At 50.5% G+C, this 26,890-nt stretch overlaps 1 protein-coding gene across 1 annotated transcript in view; it reads left to right on the top strand.

The window, feature by feature from the left end:
* CYTH2 (cytohesin 2) overlaps positions 1–26,890 on the top strand; it is a 482,465-nt gene that overhangs the window by 178,120 nt on the left and 277,455 nt on the right. Inside the window, exon 3 of the mRNA XM_069637143.1 lies at positions 17,879–17,945. Coding sequence (XP_069493244.1) covers positions 17,879–17,945 — 67 coding nt within the window. The remainder of the gene's footprint in view (positions 1–17,878; positions 17,946–26,890) is intronic.

Genomic DNA, 26,890 nt, shown 5'->3' on the forward strand with positions numbered 1-26,890 from the left:
CTGATAGATGAGAGTTGCCCTCTGAAAGAGAGATCTTGGATGAGGTGAGTAGTCAATCCACCATTTGCTCTCAGCTTTCCTGCAATCCAGGCGAAGCTCAGTCAAATGTGAGGAAAACCATGGCTCAGAGGGGCGAGCTCAGGACTTGGAAGGCTTTAAAGGTGCCAAATGATCAGCCGTAATGTTAAAAGCTGATGCCAGCCGAGACAGGTTGGGGTTTTCCCCTCATGAAGGGGTGATGTCAGCTCTGCTGAAATTGCTGTAGGACAAATTGCAGTCCATTTTCTCTTAAACTTAGAGGGTTGAGTCATGGGGGGGGCTCGACTGGCAAATCCATGCAGGACAAATGGAAGCACGAAAGGATCTGTCCATAGAACCTTATAAGAAGGAAAGGCCATGATCAGTGCATGGGCCGAAAAAGCAATATCTAGCCTGTTACCGTGTATATGGGTAGGGCCAGTAATATGTTGCAGAGGTCGAAATCGTTCATTGACGGCAATAAACGACCAATCCTTTCAAACGTGATTTTTAGAGGGGGGGATTAAAATCACCTAGTCTCACCAGATTTCAGTGCCGATGTCTAAGATCAGCCGGAAGGTCTAAGAACGAGGAACAGAATGCCGCGTCCTGATTAGGTGGGCAATAGACCAGCATCGCATGCACCGGTTTGAGTCAGTGACAAAATAATGCGCATAAGCAAAGGCCCCATTTGAATGTGATGCTGGAAAGGTAATAGCGCACACAACAGCGCGGCTTTAAAGATTTCAGCTAAACTCCCACCCGGATGAGCAGAGTCTCTGTCACCATGCCAGATGCTATACCCGGATGGCATGGCTTGAATCAGAGTAGGATCAGATGTCTCACGTAGCCAGGTCTCTGTAATAAGGAACACCATGCCTTGGAGGGGGGGGGCTTGGGACTTGGAAGGCTTTATAGTACCAAGTGATCAGCCATAATGTTGAAAGCTGGTGCCAGCTGTGACCAGTTGGGGTTTCACTCATGACGGTGTGATGGATGGAAATGTACGATCCAACTGCGCTTTTATTTTTTTTTATTTTATTGGCGGCAATTGTAAGTAGCATTATTCAGCAGAATTGTGTCCCCATCTTGCCCCTGCTACATTCTGCTGTGCCCCTTGAGGCCAAGGTAGAAATCCTGTCCCAACTTCATCTTTTTATTGAAGGTTGTAACTTCTGGCTGACTTACATTGCCAGTTTCAGTTCGGTAAGGCCACTGAATTTGTAATGGGCTCGTTGGCAGATCAAATCAGGAGGGCCATAAGGTGGTGCATGCAGATTTGCACTTATTTTAACTTTGTTCTCCCTTTCTTTATCTATTGGTGGTCTTCGTCAGCCATGGTGTTCTTCTGGGCTGCATCTCTGATCATTTTCCTGGGTGCTATTTTTCTTGAGCAGACTACCCAGCCTTTCAATCCAAATCTTAGCAACAGATGGCAGCAGGAAGCTCCGACCTGCAACAAGAGTGGGCCCCTTAGACCTGGTGTGGTGCGCAACAATTGGTAGCGGTCCCCCAACACCTCTCCAACTCAGTGGTGGAGGCCCGAACGAAGGAGCTGAGCAGATGGCAGAGACTGGGGTGCCTGCTCGATAAGGACACCGGGAGTAAAGCAGACCAGAGATTTGGGATGGCGGCGCTTTGAGGAGGCTGACTCTGCTGTCTGGGAGCTTACTTGCTTCCACACATTGGCTACCTGCAACAGGAATGAGGATCATCCCCCACCTATTACCTACTGTTACCTAGGCTTAACTTTTCAGTGCCTCTGCGCTGCATTCGAGCTCACCGGGCTGAGGCCTGCTAAACATCTTTGTGGCCTTTTTTTGCTACAGGCTTTCAGACCAGCACCTTCTAAGATGGCTGCCCGCCTCCGGGGAGCACCAGAGTGCTCTGCTGCCTTCCTTGCCACATACTGATTGTTCCTCCCCTCCTTCATAGGACCAATCGGAAGCTGGCAGGCTGTGCTGGACCCAGACACAAAGGCCCACAACTAAGGCCCTTTCCCAGGCCTAGGAGGGCCCAGAGGCCCCCCACCCATCCTTTTCACCGCAGCAAACCATGTAACAACCCCCAGGCAGGCAACCTGTTACCCCACAAACTGGGCTTCTGCAACTAGACGCAAACTGCAGAATTACCTGTGAATGACGGCTGGACACTTTCACTGCCTCTCCACTAAGCCTGACAATTGAACCAAGGTGTGCCTACACCATTCGGCCTCCTGCAATTTCACGTATTCCTTCCTTCATCACCTTTGTGTCTCTTTTTGCGAAATCAAAGACTGCTGTGTGTTTTTAAAATCTTTGCACCCCTTTTTGCACTGCATTTTTTGGATTTTTGCAAATTCAAAGCCTTTGCATCCCTTTTTGCAGTGCATTTGTTGTATTTTTGCAAATTGAAAGGTGGGGGGGGTGTGTGTACCCATCTGTAGTATTAAAGTATTCCAAGTGCATCTGTCCTCTTATTTGCATTGGCTTCTAGGCCGCCTGGTGAGTTTGTGCTTGAACTGTACTGTGTAGCCCCTCCTCTTTTCCTGTTCTCCTCCTCTACCGCTAATGCACTCACCATCTCCCCTATCTTCTCTGACTGCTACACTATTGCCTATCCTCCCTCTCTGAGGAAGTCTGGAAGAGAAAAGTTTAAAGACACCCTGACCGTTAACCATGGCCTACCTATCGCAGGCACCTACTTCGGCGAAACTTCCAGACAGATCTTCACTCATATCCTCTTTTCTGTCCTCTCTCCAGATCTATGGTTCCTCACCTCTACTCTCTCCTCTTGTATCTTCACCCATGAATGGTGGCACTAAATGGGAAGTCCTTTTGGCTTGCTTCGCATCATCAAGGTGTATCATTAATGTCTATCATACTGGCACTATCTTCGTTGAGGGTCCTCAACCCAACCCTCCTCCTCTTTGACAGTTGCCTGCCGTCCCTCATTAACTTCCTTCCCACACCTGCTACTCAGTCTTCCACTCTATGTACCCTCCCCTCCGACTGGTGTACCAAGCCCCTGTAACCCTCCTCGGAAAACCTTCAAAGGTGGAGACCTCTTGCATCTAGCCACGCTTAATGCTCGCTCTGCCATCACACTCTTCCAACATCTGCCTCCTCGAAAACCTTGACCTCGATAGCCTTGCTCTTACTGAGAAATGGTTCAATGACAGCTCAGTCATTGCTTTTGATTCCCTTCTTCCTGATGGCTATAAGATCATCTCCAAGCCTCACCCTTATCATGTTGGCTGTTGGGTTGCTCTGATCTTCCCTGAGTGGGTCCCTTCTTCCCTCATACCCACCCAGCCTTACTCATCCCTCGACAGCCTGGTCTGCAAGCTGGTCATCTCTCCCACCGCCTCTCTGGCCATTGCCACCATATACTGCCCACCTGGATCTACCACCCTGTTCCTTTCTGAATGGGCGGATTCTCCTTCTCTCTCCTCACAACCACCTCTAAACTCCTTCTTGTGGCCGATTTTTGAACATCAACCTTGACTCCTCAAGCATGACATCCACTCTTTTCTGTGACCTCTGCTCCTCGTTCTGCCTCTCAATTCTCCCTTCTGGTCATACCCACTTGATATGATATATGATATGGCATTTGTAATGCGCCTATACACAAGTGTTTCAAGGCACGACGAGGCAGGGAGGGGTGAACAAAGCAGACAACGATCCTACTAGGTCAGGTGTCATTCAGATCGCGCAAGTGCATGGGTGGAGGGAAGGGAAAAGTGCAAGGGGAAAGGGGGGGAAGTGAAGTACAGGGTAAGTAGAGCAACAAATAAATACTAGGGCCAGCTGGTGGCAAGTGCAAGGTAAGTGCAGACAAGTGCTGGGAAGGAGGGCTGAAGGGATACATAGACAGTTCCGCAGTGCAGGGGTTGCCAGGCAGGCAGTGCAATTGGAGAGTGGCTGGGCCAGGGACCGAGATCGGTGAGAGTGCCCAGTTGCAGATTCAGTACAGTTTCAGTCAAGAATTTAGCAGGGAAGAGGGGGAGAGAAAGCAGAAGCAAAGAGGAAGGTTTTGTGGTGCTTCCGGAATCGGAGATGGTTCTCCTCAAGTTTCAGGGAGGCAGGAAGGCTGTTCCAGAGGGAGGCCCCTGCCGCGGAGAGAGATCTACCCCCAACTCGTTGCTTGGAGAAGCGGCTGACCCTGAGGGAGTTGGAGGCGGATGAGCGAAGAGCTCGAGAAGGAAGATATTTAGGAAGAGAGAGTTGAAGGTATTTAGGCCCCAGGCCCCAGAAGGCCTTGTGGACAATGCAGAGGGTTTTGAACTTAATCCTCGCAGCCATGAGAGCCAGTGTAGAGATTTCAGTCCTGGAGAGATACGGCCCCTGGGCTTGAGGCCAAGGAACAGTCTCGCTGTCCTGTTCTGGATAAGTTGCAGAGGGCGGAGAGTAGAGGCAGGCAGATTAAGATAGAGGCTGTTCCAGTAGTCCAGCTTTGAAAGAACCAGGGCTCGGGAGACAGTGAGCTTCTGGGGGAAGGAGAGGAAAGGAAGAATACCTCTGAGGAGGTGCAACTGGTAGTGTGACTTCTTGGAGACGTCAGATATGTGATGAGAGAAGGAGAGTGTGGAGTCGAAGATGACCCAGAGGTTTTTTGCCTTGCAGGTAGGAGCAGGAAGAGGGCCAAGAGAGGCCGGCCAGAGAGCTGCAGGGAAGGAGGGAGTGGGTGTGCCGATGAGTAGAATCTCAGTCTTAGTGGCATTATAGCAGAGGTCATTGGCGGCACACCATCCCTGGATAGCAGACAGACAGTCAGAGATGAGGGAAGGAGAAGAGGAGGCAAAGGGTAGCCTGAAAATGAGCAGGGTATCATCCGGATAGCACTGAAAGTTGGGGCAGAGAGTGGCGATGCGGTGGGCAAGGAGTGCCAGATACTGGTTGAACGGCCAGGGAGAGAGGTTAGATCCCTGGGGGACACCACAGGTAGAGAAAAAGATGTCAGAGAGGAAGGACCCCAGTTGGACCTGGGAGGGTCGATTGGAGAGGAAAGAGGTCAGCCACGTCAGAGCCTGACCAGTGATACCCAGGTTATCACGGAGACGGTTGAGCAGGATGGCATGGTTGACAGTATCAAAGGCAGAAGAGATCTAGCAAAATGAGAACACAGAGTGTTGGAGTCAAGGTTCGAGAGCAGGTCCTCATGGATGTTCAGGAGAGCAGTTTCGGTGCTTCGGTGCTTCTGGCAGCTCTGAAGCCAGACTGATGGTCATGAACACTACCAACAGATTCAGCATGGAGGATAAGCTGGGAGATGGCCAGTTTCTCCAGGAGCTTGCCCAGGAAGGGAGTGATGGAGATTGGGCGATAGTTAGCCGGGCAGGAGGGGTCGGAGGAGGGTTTCTTAAGAAGAGTGTGCACAAGGGAGTGCTTAAGGTGAGGATGGAAAGACCCCAGCGGTGAAGGAGTGGTTGCAAAAGTCAGCCAGGGCAGGAGCCAGGGAGTCGATGTGGTCCTTAATAGTTTTGGAGGAACAGGGGTGAACCTGTTTTGATGAGACTTTCATAGATCGGACTTGTCTGGAAACCTCGTCAGCGGGGAAAAGGGGAAAGGCAAAGAAGGAGGGAGGAGGGGTGGCTGCAGAAGGGCCAGAGGAAGAGCAAGGAATAGAGGGAGGGAGGTGATGGGAGGAGAGTGAGGACAGGATGTCCTGAGTTTTAGAGATGAAGTGAGAGGCCAGTGCCGTGCAGAGGGCCTGGGAGGGGACAGGAGAGGTAGAGATCGCAGCAGGGTTGGCCAGCTCCTTGCAGATTTTAAAGAGTTCGGCCGAATTGTTAGATGCCGCAGAGATGCAGGCTTGGATAAGGGCTCTCTTCGTGGTGAGAACGGACAGCCGGTATTGCCTTTGGAGCAGGCGGCAGACCAGTTTGTCAGAGGATGAACATGAAGCACGCCATTTCCTCTCTGCCACCCTACACTTGCGTTTTAGGGTGTCCAGATCCGAGTGATACCAGGAGTTACATTTGGCTTTGTATTTCAGGCGGATTCTCATGACAGGGGCAAGGATATCCAGAGTATCAGATATAGCAGAGTGGAGCGTGGAGAGGGCTGTGTCAGGGTGGGAGTCAGCCGAAGGGAGTGGGGGGGGGGGGCGAGAAGGTGGCAGCGAAAGCCTCAACTGACACTTCATGGGTCGGATGACCGAGAAGGAGGGTGGCAGTGATGAGGGTGGCTTTGCCTGTGGGGTAGGGAAGGTGAGGTGGGAGGATAGGAGAAAGTGATCACTCCAGAAGAGAGGAGCGGAGAGAGGGACGGAGAGGCGAAGGTCAGAAGAGATCAGAGCATCAAGGGTGTGCCCTGCCGAATGAGTCGGCCCAGACGGGAGAATAGAGAGTGAGAGTCAGAGGTCACGAAAGAGTCCAGAGGGGGGACAGGAGGCATCCAGGTGGATGTTGAAGTCTCCAAGAAAGAGGAGTTGAGTGGTAGAGGACAGGAGTGAGGAGGAGAGGTCCGCCCACTCGGAGAGGAAGGAGGACATTTGACCAGGTGGCCGATAGATAGTAGCCACGGTAAGGGAATGGCTAGGAGAGAGAGAGAGAGCGAGTCGGCAGACAACGCATTCAAAAGAGGAGTAGGTCTGCGTAGGAGTGACAGTGGCAGGAATCCACTCAGGGAAGATAAGGGCCACACCCCCCCCAGTACGGTTGGGCCTGAGCACAGAGGATCTTGTAACCGTCAGGTAGGAGTGTGTCAAAGCTGGTGAACCATGTCTCAGTGAGACCGAGGACATCAAGGTCCAGTTCCTCAAGAAGGCGACAGATATCAGAGGCTGTTTGATGGCAGAGCGAGAGTTAAGAGTGGCAACGTGGAGAAGGTTGCCAATCTTGAAGGACTTCCGGGGAGGGGTACAGATTAGAGGTACGCACTGCGGAGGTGACGGAGCACGAGAGGGGGGCAGGGAGGGAGTGTGGAAGCAAGGTAGCTGAGGACAGAGGAGGGGGGACAGCAGGAGAGAAAGGAAGTTGATGAGGCGTGGGAAGCGTCTATCAAAGAGGTGAAGGTTCCCATTAGCGTAGACATTAATGATAGCCTTAGAGGAGTGGAAGGGGGCCAAGAGGACATCTCATCTGGTGCCACCATTAATGGGAGAAGAGGAGAAAGGAAGCACAGAGACTATATGAAGGGTCCATAGATCAGGCGAAGGCACGAAAAAGGATGTCAGTGAGAGTTTCCTTGGAGGAGGCACTGGTGTAGGTGTCAGCGATAGGGAGGCCGGGGTTGGAGACCAGGATGTCCTTTTTAAACTTTTTCCTACCAAATTTAGTGAGGAGAGCAGGATAGTCAATGGAGAAGCAGTTAGAGAAGATAGGCGAGATAGAGAGCACCATGGAATAGGAGGGAGTGGGGGGGAGACAGACGAGAGCAAGCGGACAGGAAGTGAGCGGCAAGGCTGGACACTGTTGATGCCTTCATCCACACTGATCTTTCACTCTCCTCCCCACTGATCACACTGCCCTACTGGTCAGACTACTCCTTTCTCCTAGGTCCTCTTGGCCCTCTGACCGCACCTGCCCCAGCCCTGCCAAATTCATTCACAAGCATCCGTCCGATGAAAAGAGTGTCCGTTGCTGCCTTCACATCCACCTTCATCACCCATCTCTCCCCACTAGAGTCTACCTCTGACTCTGCTCTCAGCAACCTCCATCTTGCCATTACTAATACACTTGACATTCTTGCCCCAGTCATGAGGATCCGCCTGAAACATGACTCCAAGCGCAACACCGAACTTGCAGTCCTGAAACACAAGTGCAAAGCTGCAGAATGGAAGTGGCAGACCTCAGGCTCACCCTCTGACAAACTGGCCTTTCTCCTGCTCCAAAGGCAATACAGACTCTCCATCCGCATAAGAAAAGTCAACTTCCAGGCTTGCGTCTATGGTTCACCCAACAACACGGCTGAACTCTTAAAAATCTGCAGGGAACCAGACAACTCTTCCGCAGTCTCCTCCTCGCCACTTCCTTCCCAGGCCCCCCTGCAACGCACTGGCCAACACTTCACTGCAAAAACTCAGAACATCCTGAGCACCCTTGCCTCCCTCTCACTCTCCCTCTCCCTCTCCCTCTCCCCCACTTCCTATGGCCTCCCACCCAACACCCTGCCTTTCTTGCCTCCTTCTCTATCACACCTGATGAGGTCACCAGAGTTGTCTGCTCCACGAAGGTCTCCTCCATTCAGGTTTCACCCTGCTCCTCCAGAAACATTAAGGACAATATTGGCTATCTTGCCCCTGCACTTGCTGCCTTCTGCAACCACTCTTTTGCCACTGGATCTTTCCCTTCCTCCCTCAAGCACTCCCTTATGCGCCCCTCCTGAAAAAACCTTCTGCAGACCCTTCTTGTCCAGTCAACTACTGCTCCATATCTATCACCCCCTTCCTTGGGGAAACTCTTAAAGACGCTGGTCTTCCCCCAACTGACCCAGCACACTGACCTTGTTGGTTGCCTCCACGACCATCAATCTGGATTCAGAGCATCCATAGGCACGAAAATTGCTCTTATGACACCTGTAAGGAACTGCTCGCTGCTCTTGATTCCAACTCTCCAGCTGTTCTCATTCTACTTGATCTCTCCTCTGCATTTGATACGGTCAACCACTCCATCCTCATAAAACGGCTCCACAATACCCTAGGTATCTCGGAGAGGGCACTGGACTGGCTGACCTCCTTCCTTAATGACTGTCCTTCCCAGGTTATTCAGGGCTCTTTTCCCCTCCCCACGTCTATCTACACCTGCGGTGTCCCCCAGGGCTTCAACCTTTCTCCTTCGCTCTTTAACGCCTATCTTGCGCCACTTGCACACCTAATTTCCACCTTCTCCCCTAACTACCATTGTTATGCAGATGTCACATAACGCTTCTTCAAATTGCCCTCTGACCCTCTCTTTTTCTCCTCCATCATTCGTGACTGCCGATCTGCCCTCCAGTCCTAGTGAACTGCCAATGATCTTTGACTCAACACCAGCAAGACTGAGATCCTTCCTATTGGGACTCCTGCTCCCTGTTTCTTCCCCTCACTCTGGCAGTCTTTTGATGGGCTCTCCCCTTTAGCCTTCATCTGGAGCCAGAAACCTTGGAGTAATCTTCGACTCCTCTTTCCTTTTTCCTGCACATTCAGGACCTTGCCAAGAAGGCCCACTTTCTCCTTCACCTCCTCAAAGGAATTTTTCCTTTACTCACTTCCCCCCAGAAGCTCAATGTCTCTAGAGCTCTGGTTTTCTCTAGGCTAGACTACTACAATAGCCTCTTACGTAACCACCCTCCTCCTCCTCCCTATGATTCCTCCAGCTAATCCAGAACAGGGCTGCAAGACTTATCCTTGGCCTCAAGCCCAGGGACTGCATCTTTCTAGCCCTTCATCATCCAGAAGGCTGTCTGGGGCCGGGGGACCGTGCTATCTACAACTTGTTCTCACTAAATACTATTCCTCCAGATCTTTACCTTCATCCCGCACCAACTCTGTGCATCAAGAACTTGGCTAAACAGCCAGCTGGTGGCCGATCCCTTTCCTCAGCAGGCTCCTTCCTCTGGAACAGCCTCCTCCTTCCTCTTCGTCTTGCGCCAGATCTCAAATTCTGTAAGCTCAAGACTTTCCTTTTCACCTCCTTTTTTTACTTCCTCCTTCCCTTCCTCTCTCCTCTGCTAAACCCCACAGTTTCTGAGATTGGTGACCAGGGGGCCATTATCTGTCCTCTTGGGCCCTGGCCTCTCACACCCAATCGACATCAACCTCTGCCTGCTCCCAGCACTTGCCCTGGCACCCACTGACTCATGTTACCACAGTGCCTGCACTCATTTATTGGCAGCTGACCACTCAGCACTTACAGCTGCTCACTCCCTAGCACTTCCCTTCTGGTACACATATATATATATATATATATATATATATTTCTGAGGCTTGTGGAATCTGCTTAGATCACATGCTGTGCATAGGCCAACATCTAGTGGAAGCTGCGAAGTATTACAGTTTGTTTTTCGAAACTCGAAAATGGGCGTCGAAACAGGGCGTGCCAGTAATACTATCGCTAGTGTGACGTCCACTGTACCCAAGATCCCTCACGCGTCTGGGATCCTCAGATTGTTTTTTTCCCCCATACTGGTCGGAAGCATTTTGCGGAGTCCCCTGGCCTTAGCCATACTTTTGCTAAAAAATTGATTAATTTACATCCTTTCCCCATCCCAACGTCGAACTTCGACACTCGACGCCGGCTTGGAGAAGAAATCGACCGTCGGCTGCTGCACGACGGATTTGGGCCTCGGAAGGCCTCTGGCCTCGGCCCGGGCCTTGGAAGGCCTCTGGCCTCGGCCCTGCAAGTAGGGAGAGTGGGGGGTTGAACATACTCTACACTCTTGGTATATAGATACACCTTATACATTTCCTACACTTACCAGCCCGCTGCCTCTAGGTGCGTATGGAGGTTACCCCTTTTCAATTCTGCCCCAAGTGCAATCGCAAATACCCTTGGGTCGACAGGCACCCACGTGCAATCTCTGCTTGCCGAGGGACCACCCCCGAAGCGAACTGCAGAGCGTGTAGTAGGTTTAAACCTAAGACACTTAAGGACCGTTCGACGAAGCGCTGGGCCCACCACGCCAGGCAGGCGGCCATGGCAGCGGAGGGCGCCTTCAGCGATGGCAGCGACGCCATGCTTTCGGACGGCGAGGGCATTACGGCGTCGAAAGAGAGCCGAGCGCAGGTCCCCGACCTCGGAAGGTCGTCCGACAGGGCGGCTATGGGGAAGACCCCCGGCGACACACACCACTAGCACAAAACACACAAAGTCCAACCGAGACTCGACGACGTCGAGTTCTCGGAAAGAGGCACAAACAGAACGGTCCGAATCTGTGTCCTCTGGGCGCTCTCAATCGAGATCGCCGCATGACTCCAGGCAATCATCCACTCTTGCCAAGAGTGCCTCGCTCCCTAGGCTAACAGAAGTTCGATCTTCCACACCTGTGAAACACTCCACTCCTCCTACACAGACAGACCAGACCAGGTCTGCTGATATTTCTAAAACCAGCAAATCTACTCAAGATAAATCTCCTAGACCTTCTGAGAGAGTCATTACCAGTTCCAAAAAATGGTCGAGTGATGACATAGATAGGGTCATGTCAAGGATGTCTTCTTTGACAGACTTTTACGATAAAAATCCAGACCATTTCCTTTCATATAATCCACAAGGGGCTACACCCTCAGGCTCTAATGATCCTATCCCCCCCCCCCCGAGTAAGAAGCCCCGGTTTGAGACACCAATGAGGTCTAAAGACAACTTCGAGGTACAACCATACTCACGGCTATACTCACTGTATCAAGGAGAGACTTCCTTTGGTGAGGACCAAGAATTTGGCATGGTAGAAGAGCAAACCGGGACGGCCTACTATGGGGATGATGAGGACCAAGAAGAGGAAGAGGAAGACCCTGAAACCTACAGAGTAGATTCCCCGGTAGAGAAGGAAGCCCCGGTTACCGACTCCCCTGTCGATAACCAACCCCTCCTGAACGAGGTTCTCGCACGTGCAGCAGAACATTTCCATATTAACACCCACGGTGTCCAGGAAGAGAGGGACTTCGCCGAGGAGTTAGTGGGAGAAAGGAGGCCTGTTGCCCAGACCATCCCTATCCTAAAGTCTATTCAGCGAAGAATAGACCCGTCCCTGGTGAACCCGAACCTCACCAGAGCAGTCAATCCCAGAGTTGAAAAACTTTTCAGGGCAGCCCAGTCTGACGCTCTCTATATAAGAGGACATCTGAAGCCAGACTCCCTAGTTGTCACTAACACTCGTAAGAGGGCTGGAACACCCTTGTCATCGTCCGAAGCTCCTCCAGACGAGGAGAGCAAAAAACGATATGGTTTCGTCAGAAAAGTAGCCTCAACGTCTGCCTATCAGGCAAGGATTGCCAACTCCACCACCCTGTTGGCCAGCTACAACTGCCATCAGTGGGAAGAAGTTGCGGCACTCATAGCCTCTGCACCGGAACCCTTAAAGGGCCAGTTAGCATGAATTTCTGCAGAGGGTAGAGCCGTGTCCGGTTGTATTTTAAAAGCAACTTTTGACGCCGCGGACAACGCAGGCAGATTGATAGCAGAAGGTATTGTTATCAAGAGACATGCGTGGTTACGGCAGTCTGGTTTTAAGGCAGAAACCCAGGCATCATTGTTGGACAAACAGGTGGAAGCTGATCTGTTGTTTGGTAAGGCGGTCGAGGATGCGCTGAAGAATGCCAAGGACGAATACGAGACACTCAAGTCCCTTGGCCAGTTAACCAATAAACCCCCTAACCAGAGAGGGAATAGTAATTTTTGTCGTACACGCGGCCAAAATTCCCAGAGAGGATCAAACTATTCCCAGGGGTAGGGTACACAGTGGACCAACAACAGCCAACAGTCTACCCAGGGTTACGGCAGGGGTAATGGGAGAGGACGTGGTAAAGGCAGAGGCAGCCCCAGTAAAGGAGGCGGCACGCCTCCACCAAAGCAGTGACGCTCAGTTCAGGGTCCCTTCTCACGCAACTCCAGTAGGGGGACGCATTTCCAACTTCACCCAGGCTTGGGAAGGGATCACATCAGACAGATGGGTGCTGTCAACAGTATCCGCAGGGTACTGTATAGAACTACTGCAGCGTCCCCGGAACCATCCTCCACGACAAAGAGTACACTCTTTAGAACATCAGAAGATTCTCCTCGAGGAGATCGCCAATCTGCTAGCAAAGGACGCGATAGAACTCGTCCCGAGACACCAGGTAAACAAGGGTATTTATTCAACTTACTTCCTTGTGCCAAAAAAAGATTTGACAATGCGCCCAGTATTGGATTTACGGCCTGCCAACAAGTATGTCAAGGTCCAAAAGTTTCTTATGACTACGCTACAAGAGGTAATCCCCCTCCTAAAAAAGGGGGATTACATGGCAACCTTGGATATGAAAGATGCCTATTTTCATATTTCCATGTTCCCAGCGCACAGAAGGTACTTGCGCTTCAAGGTGGACAGTCGGCACTACCAGTTCAAGGTACTGCCCTTTGGGATAGCTTCGGCACCAAGGGTATTCACCAAGGTACTGGCGGTGGCAGCTGCACACCAACGCAGGGAGGCAATCCCGCTGTACCCTTATCTGGACGACTGGCTCATAACGGGGGAAACCCCAGTAATTTGCAGAACAAACATCCAAAGGACTATCGACCTCCTCCACGAATTAGGCTTTTCAATCAACGAGAAAAAGTCAAGCCTGGTGCCAAGCACCTCCAAACAGTTCCTAGGAGCAATCCTAGATACTCAAGAGGGGTTGACATTTCCTTCAGAGGAAAGAATTCGGAATATACTACTGCAAATTCCGCAATATCAGTCCGGTCACCAAATAACGGTACGCAAAGCAATGCGTTTGCTGTGCATGATGGCGTCATGTATTTACCTGGTCCCCCACGCGCGCCTGCGCATGGGTCCCATATAGGAATGGTTGGCGAAACAGTGGTCTCAGGCAAGTGGTCAGTGTGACGATCTAGTGGTCGTTTCGCCAACACTAGTACAAAGCCTTCACTGGTGGACAAGAGAGAATCTTGCACAGGGAAAACCCTTTTACAATCCCGAAGTACAGGCAGTAGTCACTACCGATGCATGTCTGACGGGGTGGGGAGCTCACCATCTCCACCACACAGCTCAGGGTCTCTGGTCTCCCTCAGTCGCCAAGAACCACATCAACCTGCTAGAGCTTCTGGCAGTTTTCAGAGCGCTTCAAGCGTTCGAGCCCCACCTACTAAACCTGTCAGTGCAAATCCGGACAGACAGCACAACAGCCATGTTCTACCTGAACAAGCAAGGAGGGACTCGCTCGCCAAATCTGTCCAAGCTTGCCCAGAAAATCTGGATATGGGCACTCAGACGGAACATCTTCCTGTCATCACAACATGTTCCAGGGGAGCTCAATTCCCTAGCGGATGCTCTGAGCAGAGACTCCCTCCCAGAGGAACACAAATGGGTTCTACACAGAGAGGTCGTAGAAGATATCTTCTCTCAGTGGGGTTTCCCCACAATAGACTTATTCGCCACAGCGAAAACAGACAATGCCCAGGATTTGCATCCAGGTTCCCCCAACCAGACTCCCAGGGGAACGCCCTGTGGATGAACTGGTCAGGGATGTTTGCGTACGCTTTTCCACCAACTCCTCATCAGGAAAGTGGTGAACAAGATGAACTGAGAGTCGATGACGCTCGTCCTAGTTGCTCCCATGTGGGAAAGACAACTGTGGTTCCCACACCTACGCAGGATGGCGGTGTGCGAGCCCATCAAACTTCCAGCCTGGTACAACCTACTGTCCCAGCACCAAGGTCAAACAGTGCACCAGCAACCCAACTCAATGAACCTGGCAGCATGGCTCCTGAGGTCATAGAGTTTGGACATCTCAATTTGCCACAGAGGTGTATGGACATCCTAAAGGAATCTAGGAAACCAAACACAAGGCACTGTTACTTTGACAAGTGAAAGAGGTTCGTTATCTGGTGCCAGAGTAGACAAATCAACCCGGTTGATTGCACTCCTTCCACTATTGTTACATACATGCTCCACCTGCTAGATGCAGGATTGGTTTTTAACTCACTGAAAGTACACCTGGCAGCCCTGTCGGCTTACACCACTTCCCATAGCAAGGTTTCGTGGTGGAAAGTACCAGTAGTTAAAGCCTTCATGGAAGGAGTAAAGAGACTTCACCCTCCTATTTCAAACCCACCACCAGGGTGGGACCTTAATGTGGTGCTAGCCAAGCTCATGGGCCCCCCTTTCGAACCCATGCATAAAAGCAGTCTCAAACACCTGACTTCTAAAACGGCCTTCTTAGTAGCTATTACTTCTATAAGAAGGGTCAGTGAAATTCAGGCTCTGTCAGTGCAGGATCCCTTCTTTACTGTCCATAAAGACAAACTGGTTTTACACACACACCCTAGGTTCTCACCTAAATTTATATCAAAATTCCATGTAAACCAGTCCATCGAGCTTCCGGCTTTCTTCCAGGACCCGCAAAGCTCGGCTGAGGTGAAACTACACACCCTAGATGTTCGTAGGGCGGTCCTCTACTATGTAAATAAAACCAGACCGCTAAGAAAAACAGATCAACTGTTTGTCTCTGTAGCTACACGCAGAGAAGGGGATCGCGTCTCTAAAGGTGCCATCTCGAAGTGGATTATTAACTGTATCCAACTGTGTTACTCACTCTCTGAAAGAACTCTGCCTTTCACGCCAAGAGCTCACTCTACTAGAGGCATTGGGGCCACTCTGGCTTTCATTGCAAATGTACCCCTTGACACCATTTGCAAAGCAGCTACTTGGAGCTCTATTCACACTTTTACTCTGCATTACTGCATTGACACCCATTCCAAGGCAGATACACAAGTGGGACAAGCGGTTCTAAGACACTTATTTGCTCATGACCCTTCTCACATCCCACCTCCTTCTTCAGGTACTGCTCGCTAATCTATGCACAGCATGTGATCTAAGCAGATTCCACAAGCCTCAGAAGGGATACATTACTCACTGTAATCGTATTTCTGATGCTTGTATCTGCTTAGATTCACATGCGACCCACCCTTCCTCCCCTCTGAGAGAAGGCGCATGATTGCTTGTAGTCTTACCTTTCTGTCTATCTGCTTGGATTATTTGTACTCACGCTACTCCTCATGCTACCTCATGTCAGAAAAAACACAATCTGAGGATCCTAGACGCGTGAGGGATCTTGGGTACAGTGGACGTCACACTAGGCATAGTATTACTGGCACGCCCTGTGTCGACGCCCATTTTCGAGTTTCGAAAAACAAACTGTAATACTCCGCAGCTTCCACTAGATGTCGGCCTATGCATAGCATGTGAATCTAAGCAGATACAAGCATCAGAAATAAGATTACAGTGAGTAATGTATCATATATACATATATATATATATATATATATATATATATATACTTGCTATTGGATCATCATGGGATCTGCTTTTACATATATTTAGATAACACTTAAACCCTCCTGCTTTTGATTGGGTAGTTGGTGGAATCTGGTTCCAGCCAGGGATTACCTTTCTGCATTCATGCAGGAGGTGACCTCTTGGGTGGATACCAGTTAGGTTGAGGTTCAACTTCTCTAAAACGGAGATGTTTGGCTTTGGCACCTCCAGATGGGACCTCTTCTTCTGACCTACATCACTGGGGGCTGCCCCATCCCCTCTTTCTCATTTCAGGTATCGGGATGGGGGGAGGGGTTATTGGACCAGAACCTGTCCTTTAAACCACATATTCGAGCAGTGGGCAAGGCAGTACCTTTCTCCTTTGCAAACACGCATTTTCACGTTCCCTCTTCCATCTTAGGAAATGTTTTCTTAACCGTTAGGATGGACTGTTGCATTACGATGTTTTCCGATTTTTCAATTTTTTCCATTGCTGGGTTGTAGAGTGTGAAATGGAGCAGTGCTTGTTTTGCTAATCTTAGCCATCTAAATCTAGTATGCCCACCCTGTGCTGTCTGCCTTGGTTGTTGATGGCGTAGCATAAGTACGTTAGGCACCTAAGCACCATCTATCATGCAGATTACAATATCTCTCTGAGAAGTTTCATCTTTCTATCCCTGCATGCCCATTGTGCTTAGAAGCTCTACCTCAGATCGCTAAGATTCTCCGGTTGTGTGCTGAAGCCCAGCACTGCGACAAACTACTGAACATACCCGGCTCACCCAGGACCGAGTACAATTCTGCAGAAATAAAAAAAATAATCTTTATCCGTTGATCTGATCGCGCGTTAGATCTTGTTGGGAAGCTTGTCGGTGCCAAGATGCCACCTGGGAGTGAACCTTGCGCTTTGTAAGGTACTGAAACATAAATGATGTCTCTAATGCCTATCAACCTGCGATGGTTGCACACACCTCTCTTTCGCAGGTGTTTTATCAAAGTCAGTAATCGGGCGCCTTTTTAAAAAATGTAGTTCCCGATTTCTGAAGTGAAACAGTTTTCTTCAGTTTTGAGCCTGTTATGGGCTCTTAGTGTATTCCATCGTCCTTATAAACTCTATGCGGCAGAACTACCATTTACATTTCAATACAAAACCGAATACGTATGCAATTAATAAAAAGTAAAACGGATAGCAAAATTATATCACTTTAGATTCCAGATAAGACATAACATACAGATATTTACACCTATCGTTAGTGTGCAGTCTCAGCTGGGTTACAAAATCTGTACAATGCAAAGGGTTAAACAATAGAAAACCACCTATCTTATCACTACATTAAATTTAAAATGCAAACCAGCCAAGAACCTATACATGATCTCTGTTCACAAAAAAATCCAAGTTAAAAAAACAATTTAAGCCTTACTAAAAAAGTTAATTTAAATGCAGACCTTTATAAAAAGTAGGCAATTCATCAAAATCAAGAAATCAAGGGGGACAAATTCAGACCGACCTATCTCATACTCAAACCAAAACTAAAAATACAGCGGTTACTCTGCTCAGAGAGGGGTTATTGTGTCCTCAATCCTACATTCTGAGCTCAAAGGGGAGGGGAGGAGAGGGTTGGGTCTGTGCGTGTGTGTTATAGATGTAAACACTCAGGAAAGAGATCCTGGTAAGTAAAGTGTTCATGTATTCTGTTAGCCATGTCTAGAGTTTTCAAAGTAATGTATACATTTTTCTAGCAATTTGTAAAACATAATTTCTTTTGTGAAGGTTATACCCTTTTTTTAAAAAAAATTATTGTACAAGATGGTTCTTTCTTTCCACTATTAGAGGGTGAATGATGCACGCAAGAGAGATAGCAAGGGCGACTAAAACCACTTTATATCATAGACTCTTCATGTGCAAGAATAATGTCTTTACACTGCTTAATTTTTCTTCTCGCCCTCAGTAAAACTTTGCAGCGGAATCGAAAGGTGGGAATGGGACGCAAAAAATTCAACATGGACCCTAAAAAGGTATATCATTAGGACCAAAGCCAGGGTCTTTGCACACTCGTGGTGCTCTCCATCCCACTGCTGATGCTCCCCACTCTGCCACTGCTTCCTGTAGTGTCTTCCTTCAGCTGCTATTTCCCATCCTGCTGATGCATTGCTTTTTCGACTAACTTTCCTGAGCATACCTTTTGCCACCCTGTCCGTGTTTTCCGCCCCTCTGCCCTGCCGACACTACCCATCCATCCCTCTTCCTGGTACTTTACAAGTGCCTTGCTGGTGCATCCTCTTTGCAAGCGTTTCGTGTCTTGCTGCTCTGTCTGCATGATCTGTTCGTGGTTTCTGGCTTGCCATTTTTGCTGTACTGCTCTTACCGGACTAGAATGTTCATCTGCTATTTTCAGGTTGCCAGATGTCATTTGTTACTGATATGGAAGTTCATTGTATGCTGTCTAACCCATTGTTAGGAGATGTTTTGAGATGCACTCGATGCAATAATTACATAGTACATCCATAGCTATTCCTAGGCTTATTTGAAGTGGCATGGCTTGGTATTGTTTGAGGGGTAGTGCTGTGTGACCAGTTTTTTGTTGCTGCCCTTTTCATTTTTATTTTGCATAGCCCGGTCAGAGCAGATTGGGATTAATTACTGACAATTTAGTTCCCTCAATGTCAGCCAGAAACCGCAAAGCTGGTGTTCCCCAGAGTCTGGTACCTCCACAAAGATCCCCACTTACCTCATTCAGTTTTTAAATATTTAATAATTTAATATAGTGTACCTTAACATAGATGGTAACAAGGAGTGATAAACGAGCGTAAATGCAACAACATTAAAAAAAGACCATACAACCAAGTCATTGGTTTTAAAGTGAATACAAGTACATTACAAATCACATAAAGTAACAGTCAGTTAACAAAATAAGTCTGACTGAGCTGATAGTACATTATTGAGCAACATAGAACTAAGCAAGTCTGGAAACATGGGTTTGAAGGATCAGGCAGAGGGAACAAATCGGAAGAAAGAACAGAAAGGGGAGTTCCAGAATGCTTGATTTTAACATTTGGATCTTTGAAATGTGTACCTTTCCAAACTTGAGAAACTGCAGCTACTTATGGTACAGGATACACCTGAGTGCTTGTGTTCCCCTGCTAAGTAGGCAAAATCCTTCGGGGCAAGTGCATTGAAGATGATGAAGCAGAGTTTAAAATGTATAAGGTTGTGTGCTTGAATTTAGAAGACACATTGATAGACGAGAGCTTTGAGTGGTTCAGTTGAAAAAGTTGGGAGCTTAGAAAGAATAGCATTTTAACCACTCGGCTTTGAGAAAATCGGCTCTTTGACTGCTGTCTGAAAGTCGGAAGGTGGAAGAAATGGTTTTAGTATGAAGATAAACATAGCAAGATTTTGTAGTTAAGGCTGAATGCGATTAGAAAATAATTTAAGAGCAAGTCGCAATGAGAGAAGACACTCCAACCAGGGATATTGACCTAGGAGGTCTGAGCAAAGCTTGGAGGGTAAATGAGTTTGCAGGGATGATTGTGAAGAGAAGAGATTGGGTTTGTGAGCCCAGTGCAGAATAGAGCACAGCAATGCAGTTTTTGTAGGCTAGGAATAGGGTGTGCATCTGGGATTTGCACCAGCATCCTAGGTTATGCTGCATGTTTTTTAGGGTCCGGATCTCAGAGGTGATCCAGGGCCTGGGGGTGGAAAGGTGTGACTGTGCATTCAGGATAGTGTTGGTCAAACTGAGTCATATGTGCATAGTGAGTCAGAAAAAGCATTGTCAATGAGCGATGCATGAATAGGGGAGAGAGGTAGGAGTTAGGTTCTCGCATCCAAGTAAGGGGTAAGAGTCCTGCTTGAATTTCCCCTTGACGGAGGCGAGAGGCTGTGTAATGGGTGCACGGTCAGTGACGTTAAAGGAACGATGGAACGAGCAGAGGGAAAGGGGTCAATGCAGAAGTCAGTGGAGGAGAGCAAAGTAGGGAGAAAGATCAAGAGTTACCAGCTTGGGTAGTAGGCTGGACTTGGAGGGAGTTGGTGTGGTCAGTTAGGAGTCAAGTCCAAGGTGCAAGGCTTTGGAGGGCTTATAAAGGTTAGGGCCCCAGGAATAGTAATGGAGATGTGCTTCAAGGAGAACATTCTGGTTAGGGTAGTAGGAGTTGAAGAGCAGGGCGTTGATGGAGAGCTAGAACAGTAGTAGGTAGGAGTAGAAACGGTGCATATCCAAAAGATGAGGAGGTGATGTCTAAGGGGTGGCAGCATTGTAAGGGCCTTGGTAATGAGGAACCCCAATCCACCACCCTTCCAAACTGGATGGGGAGAGTGGGAAAGGTAGGAGTTATGTGGGGAGATCCAGGTGCCTGTGATGGCAATTGAAAGTTCAGGGTGCTAAATCGAAGTCGTAAGGGATCTACGAAGACATGTTGCATAGACAGAGTGAGAAGAGGTGTGGGTGTTGTGTGGTAGGCGAGGGGGCTAGAGAAGGTTTGACATATGTTAGTCAATAGATTTGCATCCATGCACCAGGGCATTACATTTGCATTACCGATTGGTGAGTGGTAATTCAATCTTGGCGAGTAAGAAATGGTGTACAGTGTCTGTGCTTTTGGAGAACTTGCATTCTTGGCAAGGGACAGGTGAGTTTTATGCTTGTCCAGTAGTTTGCAACATTAGGTTTCTTACCCTGCATATACATTTTGTGATCGATGTCTGCTAGACCAAAAGTATTAATCTGTGATTAACAGTGAATCCCCTGTCATGTTTGATTTTTGTATATTCTTCTCTTCCCCCGCCCTCCCACCCCCACATCCCCCTTCTTTCACCAGCCTCTTTTTTCCCAGTGAGGTCCGGCACGGGCCTCCCTGGTGCTGTAATTCAGTATGTGTGTCACGGGAGTCCTAAATATATCCTGTAGTCTGTTTACTCGAGCAGGTAGCCCTGACTAACTCATTGTGTGTTCTCACTGCCTAGTGGCAGCTGTTTGTGATCCTTTGGAGGGCTGCATAGTGTTGCAGCCATTTTGTGATCTGGGAGCAAAGGAAAGTTTTCTGCAGGTCCCCACTAATATGATGACCCGCATCCTGTGATTGACCAGGAAAAAACACAGGAACGTTTCTAAGTGGTGATGACTCCCGATTGCGTGACCACCAAATGTTTTAATGGTGCAGTATCTAATTGGCATCCCTGCAACACCTTCCACAAATTATAAGTTACTGACCGTAGTGACTAACGTACTCTTAGTCCATAGTCCCCTTTCCTCCATACTGTATGGGCGTCCCTTCCAAGGGGCGGGAGACTGAACCTTTTTCACCAGAAGAAACGTTCTTTCCCTTTAAATTTAGAGGCGAGCAGGGGTGCGTCCGAGGGAGCATGGACTGCCCTGACTCCGCCCTCCTTCGCCACACCTCAGTCCCCATTGACGCATCGACAATAGATTTAACATTGCCTAATGACACCAGTATTATTAGGGCGGAGGTTGGTGGGACGTATGGAGGAAAGGGGACTATGGACTAAGAGTACGTTAGTTACTACGGTGAGTAACTTATAATTACTCTTACATCCCGTCCCCTTTCCTCCATACTATATGGGCGATTACAACTGATTGTAGCCCCAGGGTGGAGAGGATACCCTCCTTAAGCCAATCGGTTCCTGAGAACCGCCTGTCCGAAAGCCGCATCAGATCTAGAGCCGGCATCCAAACAGTAATGCTTGCAGAAAGCTGAGGGAGAGGCCCAAGTGGCTGCCCTGCTTATGACTTGCCAAGGGACATGGCGCTGGAATACGATGGCCGTTGCCTTGGTCCAGACTGCGTGGGCATGCATGTTGGCCGGGAGCGGGTTGTGTTGGCCCTCACATGCTTCCTTGATGGCAGCGACCATCCAGCGGGATATGGAAGCCTTAGAGGCCTGATAGCCTGGTCTTGAAACAGGGCGTCCGATTTGCAGAATCCCTTGGTCCTGTCCGAGTAGAATTTCAGGGTGCGCCTGACATCCAGGCAGTGCAGCACTCTGTGCTTCGTCCTTGGGATCGGGAAAACACGTAGGAAGTACTATTTCTTTGTTAAAGTGGAAAGCAGACGGAACCTTGGGCAGAAATGCCGGGTGTGTCCACAGGACTACTTTGTCTTGTGAAAGGTAGTATATGGTTCCGAGGCGACCAGCGCCTGGATTTCGCTGACTCTACGAGCCGAGGCCGACTAGTAAGGCCGTCTTGATGGTGACTAGCCTGATGTCCACGGACGCCATTGGCTCGAATGGTTTGTGCGCCAGAGCACCCAAGACTATGTTAAGGTACCACACAGGGTGCGGTCTCGACGGGCGGGTAGAGCCTTGTGAGCCCCGTCAGGTGTTTCTTGACAATAGCATTGGAGGAGAAGATACCTTCCTCTGAGTTCCTGTAAGCCCCTATGGCTGCGAGGTATGTGCAGCAGGTGTCCCCCTGCACGCCTGAGTGGGCGAGGTGCGCCGAGAAGGGGAGCATGTCGTCCAAGATGCACGCCAGGGGGTCGATTCCCTTTTAGTCTGCCCAGTGGCAGAATCTGGTCCATTTGCTTTTGTACTGGGCCCTGGTAGCCTTGCTCCTGGCGCCCTGTATGATCGCCAGATTGGCTTGTGAGAGGCTGAGGTGCCGCAGCGTTATCTGCTCAGGTACCACACTGTGAGGGCTAGTTTCCCCGTCGGGAGGTGAATCAGGGACACTTCAGAGAGACTGAGCAGCTCCGAAAACCATGGCCTTGGTGGCCCCCATGGAGCCATTAGAATGATGTGGAGTTTGCGAGACTCCTTGATTTTGCAAATTACTCTGTGAATTAGGGGCGTGGGCGGAAATGCGTAGGCTTTCATGCCGGTCCACTGGAGGTTAAATGCGTCGCTCAGAGAGCCGGGGCCATGACCTTGCCAGGATGCGTACTGGGGACACTTCTTGTTTTGCCAGGTGGCGAAGAGATCCACCTGGGGGTGACCCTACCTGTTGAAGATCTCCTGAATAACAAGGTTGTTTAGATGCTACTCGTAATTGTCTGCTTCCAGGTTGGATTCCCCCGGGAGGTGGATTGCCATGAGGTAAATATCGTTTTCCAGGGCCCACTCCCACATGCTGATCGCCAGTCTCCACAGAGGAGGGGATCTGGTGCCTCCCTGCTTGTTCGACGTAGTACATGCTGGTAGAGTTGTCCGTCTGGATGAGGACAACCTTGCCTCTGAGCAGTGGTAGGAATGCCTTGAGTGCCAGCCAGATGGCGTTCAGCTCTAGCCAATTGATGTGGTATTCCTGCTCCTGTCGAGTCCAGGTGCCGTGGACAGAGATCGTCCAGGGTGGTTCTCCAGCCCTTGAGAGAGGAAACCGTGGTGACGGTGGCCTGCTGAGTGGGCGGTTGAAAGGGCTTTTCCATCCGTAGGTTGCAGTCTCTGGACCACCAAGTTAGGTCTGGGTGGAGAGATGGGGGAAAGTTGATTATATCGGATTGAGAGCTCCGCTCCGCGTTCCATGAGGCCACGAAGTGCAGCTGAATCCTCCTCATCCTTAGTCTCGTGTGCGAGACGGCTAATAGGACCGCTGCCATTAGACCCAGGAGATGTTGATACCACCATGCCGATGTCACTTCTCTGTTTAGGAAGTGGGTGGAGGCCCTCTTGATAGCCAAGATTTTTTCCTCCGAAGAAAATACCTTCTGGGAGCACGTGCCCGAGGGAAGGCCCAAAAATGTCACACTGCGTGGGTTGCAGCTGCGACTACTTGAGATTGAGCGAAAAGCCCAGATCGTACAGTGTGTTCCTAAGGGCATGGGAAGAGTGGTTAACCGCTTCCCGGAGATCTAGCCCTAACGAGCCAGTTGTCGAGGTATGGGTAAATGTGGATGCCCGGTGCTCTGAGGAGGGCCGCCAGCACATTCATGAGCCTGGTGAAGACCCTGGGGGCCGAGTTGAGGCCAAACGGAAAAACCTTGTACTGAAAATGGTAGCCCATGATCCTGAACCGAAAGAACGATGGGGCTGCCAAATCGGGCATGCAGGTATGCGTACTTCAGGTCCAGGGAGCACATCCAGTCTCCCTTGTCCAATGTCTCCGCTATAAAAGCTGGCGTAACCATCTTTAATTTTTGCAGGGGTAAGGAGAGTTTGAGGGTGAAAGGTCCAGCACAACTCTCAGGCCCGCCTGGTTCTTCTGAAAGGCGAAAATCCTGGAGTAAAAGCCAAAGCCTCGCTGGGAGGCTGGGACTTCCTCCACTGCCTGGCTCTCTACGAGCGACCGGATCTTCCCCAAAAGAGTTGCTGTCCCAACCTGAGTGGAGTGGAGTGGAGTGGAGTGGAGTGGAGTGGAGTAGCTGGGATAGGGAGGCGGTACCCCGTGGATACTATGGAGAGGATCCAGGGGTCTGCAAAATTCTCGGGTCAGAAATGTGCATGGAGAGCAAGCCTGCCCCCCACCGGAGACACGTGGACCCGAAGGGGGCGTGTCATGCCTTCTTTCCCTGGGAGCCTGTCGCGGAGGAGGGCGACTGGAAAAAGCCCTTACTCACCCCCCATTCACCTTTTTGTTGCTTACACTGGCTCTGAGACGGCGAGCGGTTGGGCTGCCTGGATCTACCGCTCCTGGAAGCCCTGGAACCCTCCATACATACGACCCCTATCGGAGCGCTGCTGAGATTGGGTGTCCGATTTGGGCGTGGTCTTTGTAAGGATGGATAAAGATCTGGCCGTTTGTGAGCAGTTTTTCTTTTTGTCCAGCTCTTCGTTAGTGGAGGAGTGGAAACGGCCCCCCCCCCCCCCTCAAACGGTAGATCTAATATGCGTTGCTGGACGTCCGGGTTGAACTTAGTTGCCTGGAGCCAGGCTGTCCTCCTCATGGCAGTGGCAATACAGATGGCACGGCTTGAGGTGTCAATATGAGCCACAGTGTATTTCATGAGATCATGCGCCACCAGCTTGGCCTCGGCTAGCCCCACCTTAAAGCATGATTGGCTCTGGGTGGGGAGTTCCGGGAGGAAGTCTGCAATTTCCTGCCATAATCTTTGGTTGGCAGCAGCCAGCATGGCATCTGCATTGGCCTGACGAAGATGTAAGGATGCGTTGGAATAGAGTTTCTTGCTGTACGTCTCCACGATCTTCTCCTCCTTGCCTAGCAGCACCGCAGAGGAAGAGGCTGAGGACGACTGAGGCTTGGAAGTATAGTGATGCCGCAGGGATCACCAAGGAGTGTGGCTGAGGATGCCCCGAGAGCAAGAGTGTATCCCCCTCCATCTGCCTGTACTTGACGTCCAGGCGTCGATTAGCCGGCTGGGCTGAGTGGGGTTTGAGCCAGCCGTTCTTGGCCAGGGAGACTACATCGGTCTGCAGAGGAATCCCCGATTTGGCAGAGGGGCGTCGTGTGAGGACTTCAACCAGAACCCCCTCTGCCGGCTGCTTGACCTCTGGTTGGGGTAGGCACGACGTTCGTGGGAGGCCCTGGCTGAGGATGGCGCCTGCTCCTCATCCTGTGGAGGAGGAGGAGGAGGAGAAGGAGGAGGAGGAGGAGGAGGAGGAGTTGGCGCCTGAGGCTGGGGTACAGGGACCGTGGCCGGAGGTGGCGGAGGCTGGTACAGAGCCGCCTGAGGAGTCTGCTGGGGAGCCGGAGGAGGCGTCTGTGGTGCCGCTAACATTGCGGGATGGACTTTCCTGATGGCGTCTTTGAGGATAACCCCCATCCGAGGTGACTTCATGAGGCCGAGGAACCTCTCGAAGAAGACCACTTCACTGGCAGAGGAGGTGGCAAAGGGTGCTGCCAGGGTAGCGGGGAGCTGCTGGAGCCGCTGCATACCCTGCCCATATTGATGCAAAGGAAAGCTGCTATGTGCAAAAGAGGGGTAGGCTGTAGGCCACGTACCTGGTTGAGGCCAGTCCCACCATCACACTCGTTCTTCTCCGAATTCCTGGAATGGCGTCGGACAGGTGCATGTGTCTGGCGTGGCAGCAATTTTTACGAGCTGCCTGCCACGTGCCTGCGACGTGTTGCTCAGCCCGCTGGGCCCGGCCTCGTCCAAGACTCTTGCGTGTGGATCACAAGGCCTACCCTGCTCCTCGGGTCTAGGCCCGGTAGGTGTAGCACCCTCGACCCCGATGTCGGTAGAGCTGCGTTTAGGTGCCCCCTCGGACGTATTGCCGGTATTAAGGCGTAGCCCCTCGGCCATGGTGAAGACCTGGTAAAAGAACCTTCTGGTCCCTCAACACTGTCACCGGGAGGAACCGAGGATCCCTCGGCCCGGAGGGCGGTAGCTGCAGCAGCCTTGGTGAACGTGCTGGTATAAGGACATGACCGGTCCCTCCTGCGTGGGAGAGTCCCTGGGAAGGAGACTCCATTGCGGGGTGTGATGGAGAATATCGGCCTGACCGTGGGCTTGGTTTGATGTTTGACTAAGTTCTTAAGGTACTCTGGATGCGACTTCTGGAAGAGCTCCCTCCACCTGGCTAGTCTTCTCCTTCAGTGCTTTCGAGGACAGCGAGCCACACGCTGAACAAGCTTGCCAACCGTGGTCTGGGCCAAGGCAACGTAGGCAGAGGGCATGGGGGGGGTCTGAAGTTGGGAAGAGCCCGTTGCAGGCTGGACACCTGCTGAACCCTGTAGAAGTCGACCTACGCCGGGGAGGGGTGTGATGCCTGAGGACCGAGTACCTGAATGACAAAAAGACGAAGTATCCGCACGTGGAATTACATGGCCGAAGCCAAACCCAGGAGCGCTGGCGAATTCGGCCCGTTCCCGTCGACACGGAAAAGGGGACTGAGGTATGGTGTCGGAGGGCGGAGTCAGGGCAGCGCATGCTCCCTGGGCCGCACCCCAGCGCGCCTCTAAATTTAAAGGGGAAGAATGTTTTTTTCTGGTGAAAAAGGTTGTCTCCCGCCCCTTGGAAGGGACGCCCATACAGTATGGAGGAAAGGGGACAGGACGTAAGAGTATGGATGACTGTAAAATAGTTGGTCCAAATGAGTTGGGA

This window comes from Ambystoma mexicanum, chromosome 1q, assembly GCF_040938575.1.
Source record: "Ambystoma mexicanum isolate Mex_15411 chromosome 1q, UKY_AmexF1_1, whole genome shotgun sequence".
In the NCBI taxonomy this organism is placed as follows: Eukaryota; Metazoa; Chordata; class Amphibia; order Caudata; family Ambystomatidae; genus Ambystoma; species Ambystoma mexicanum.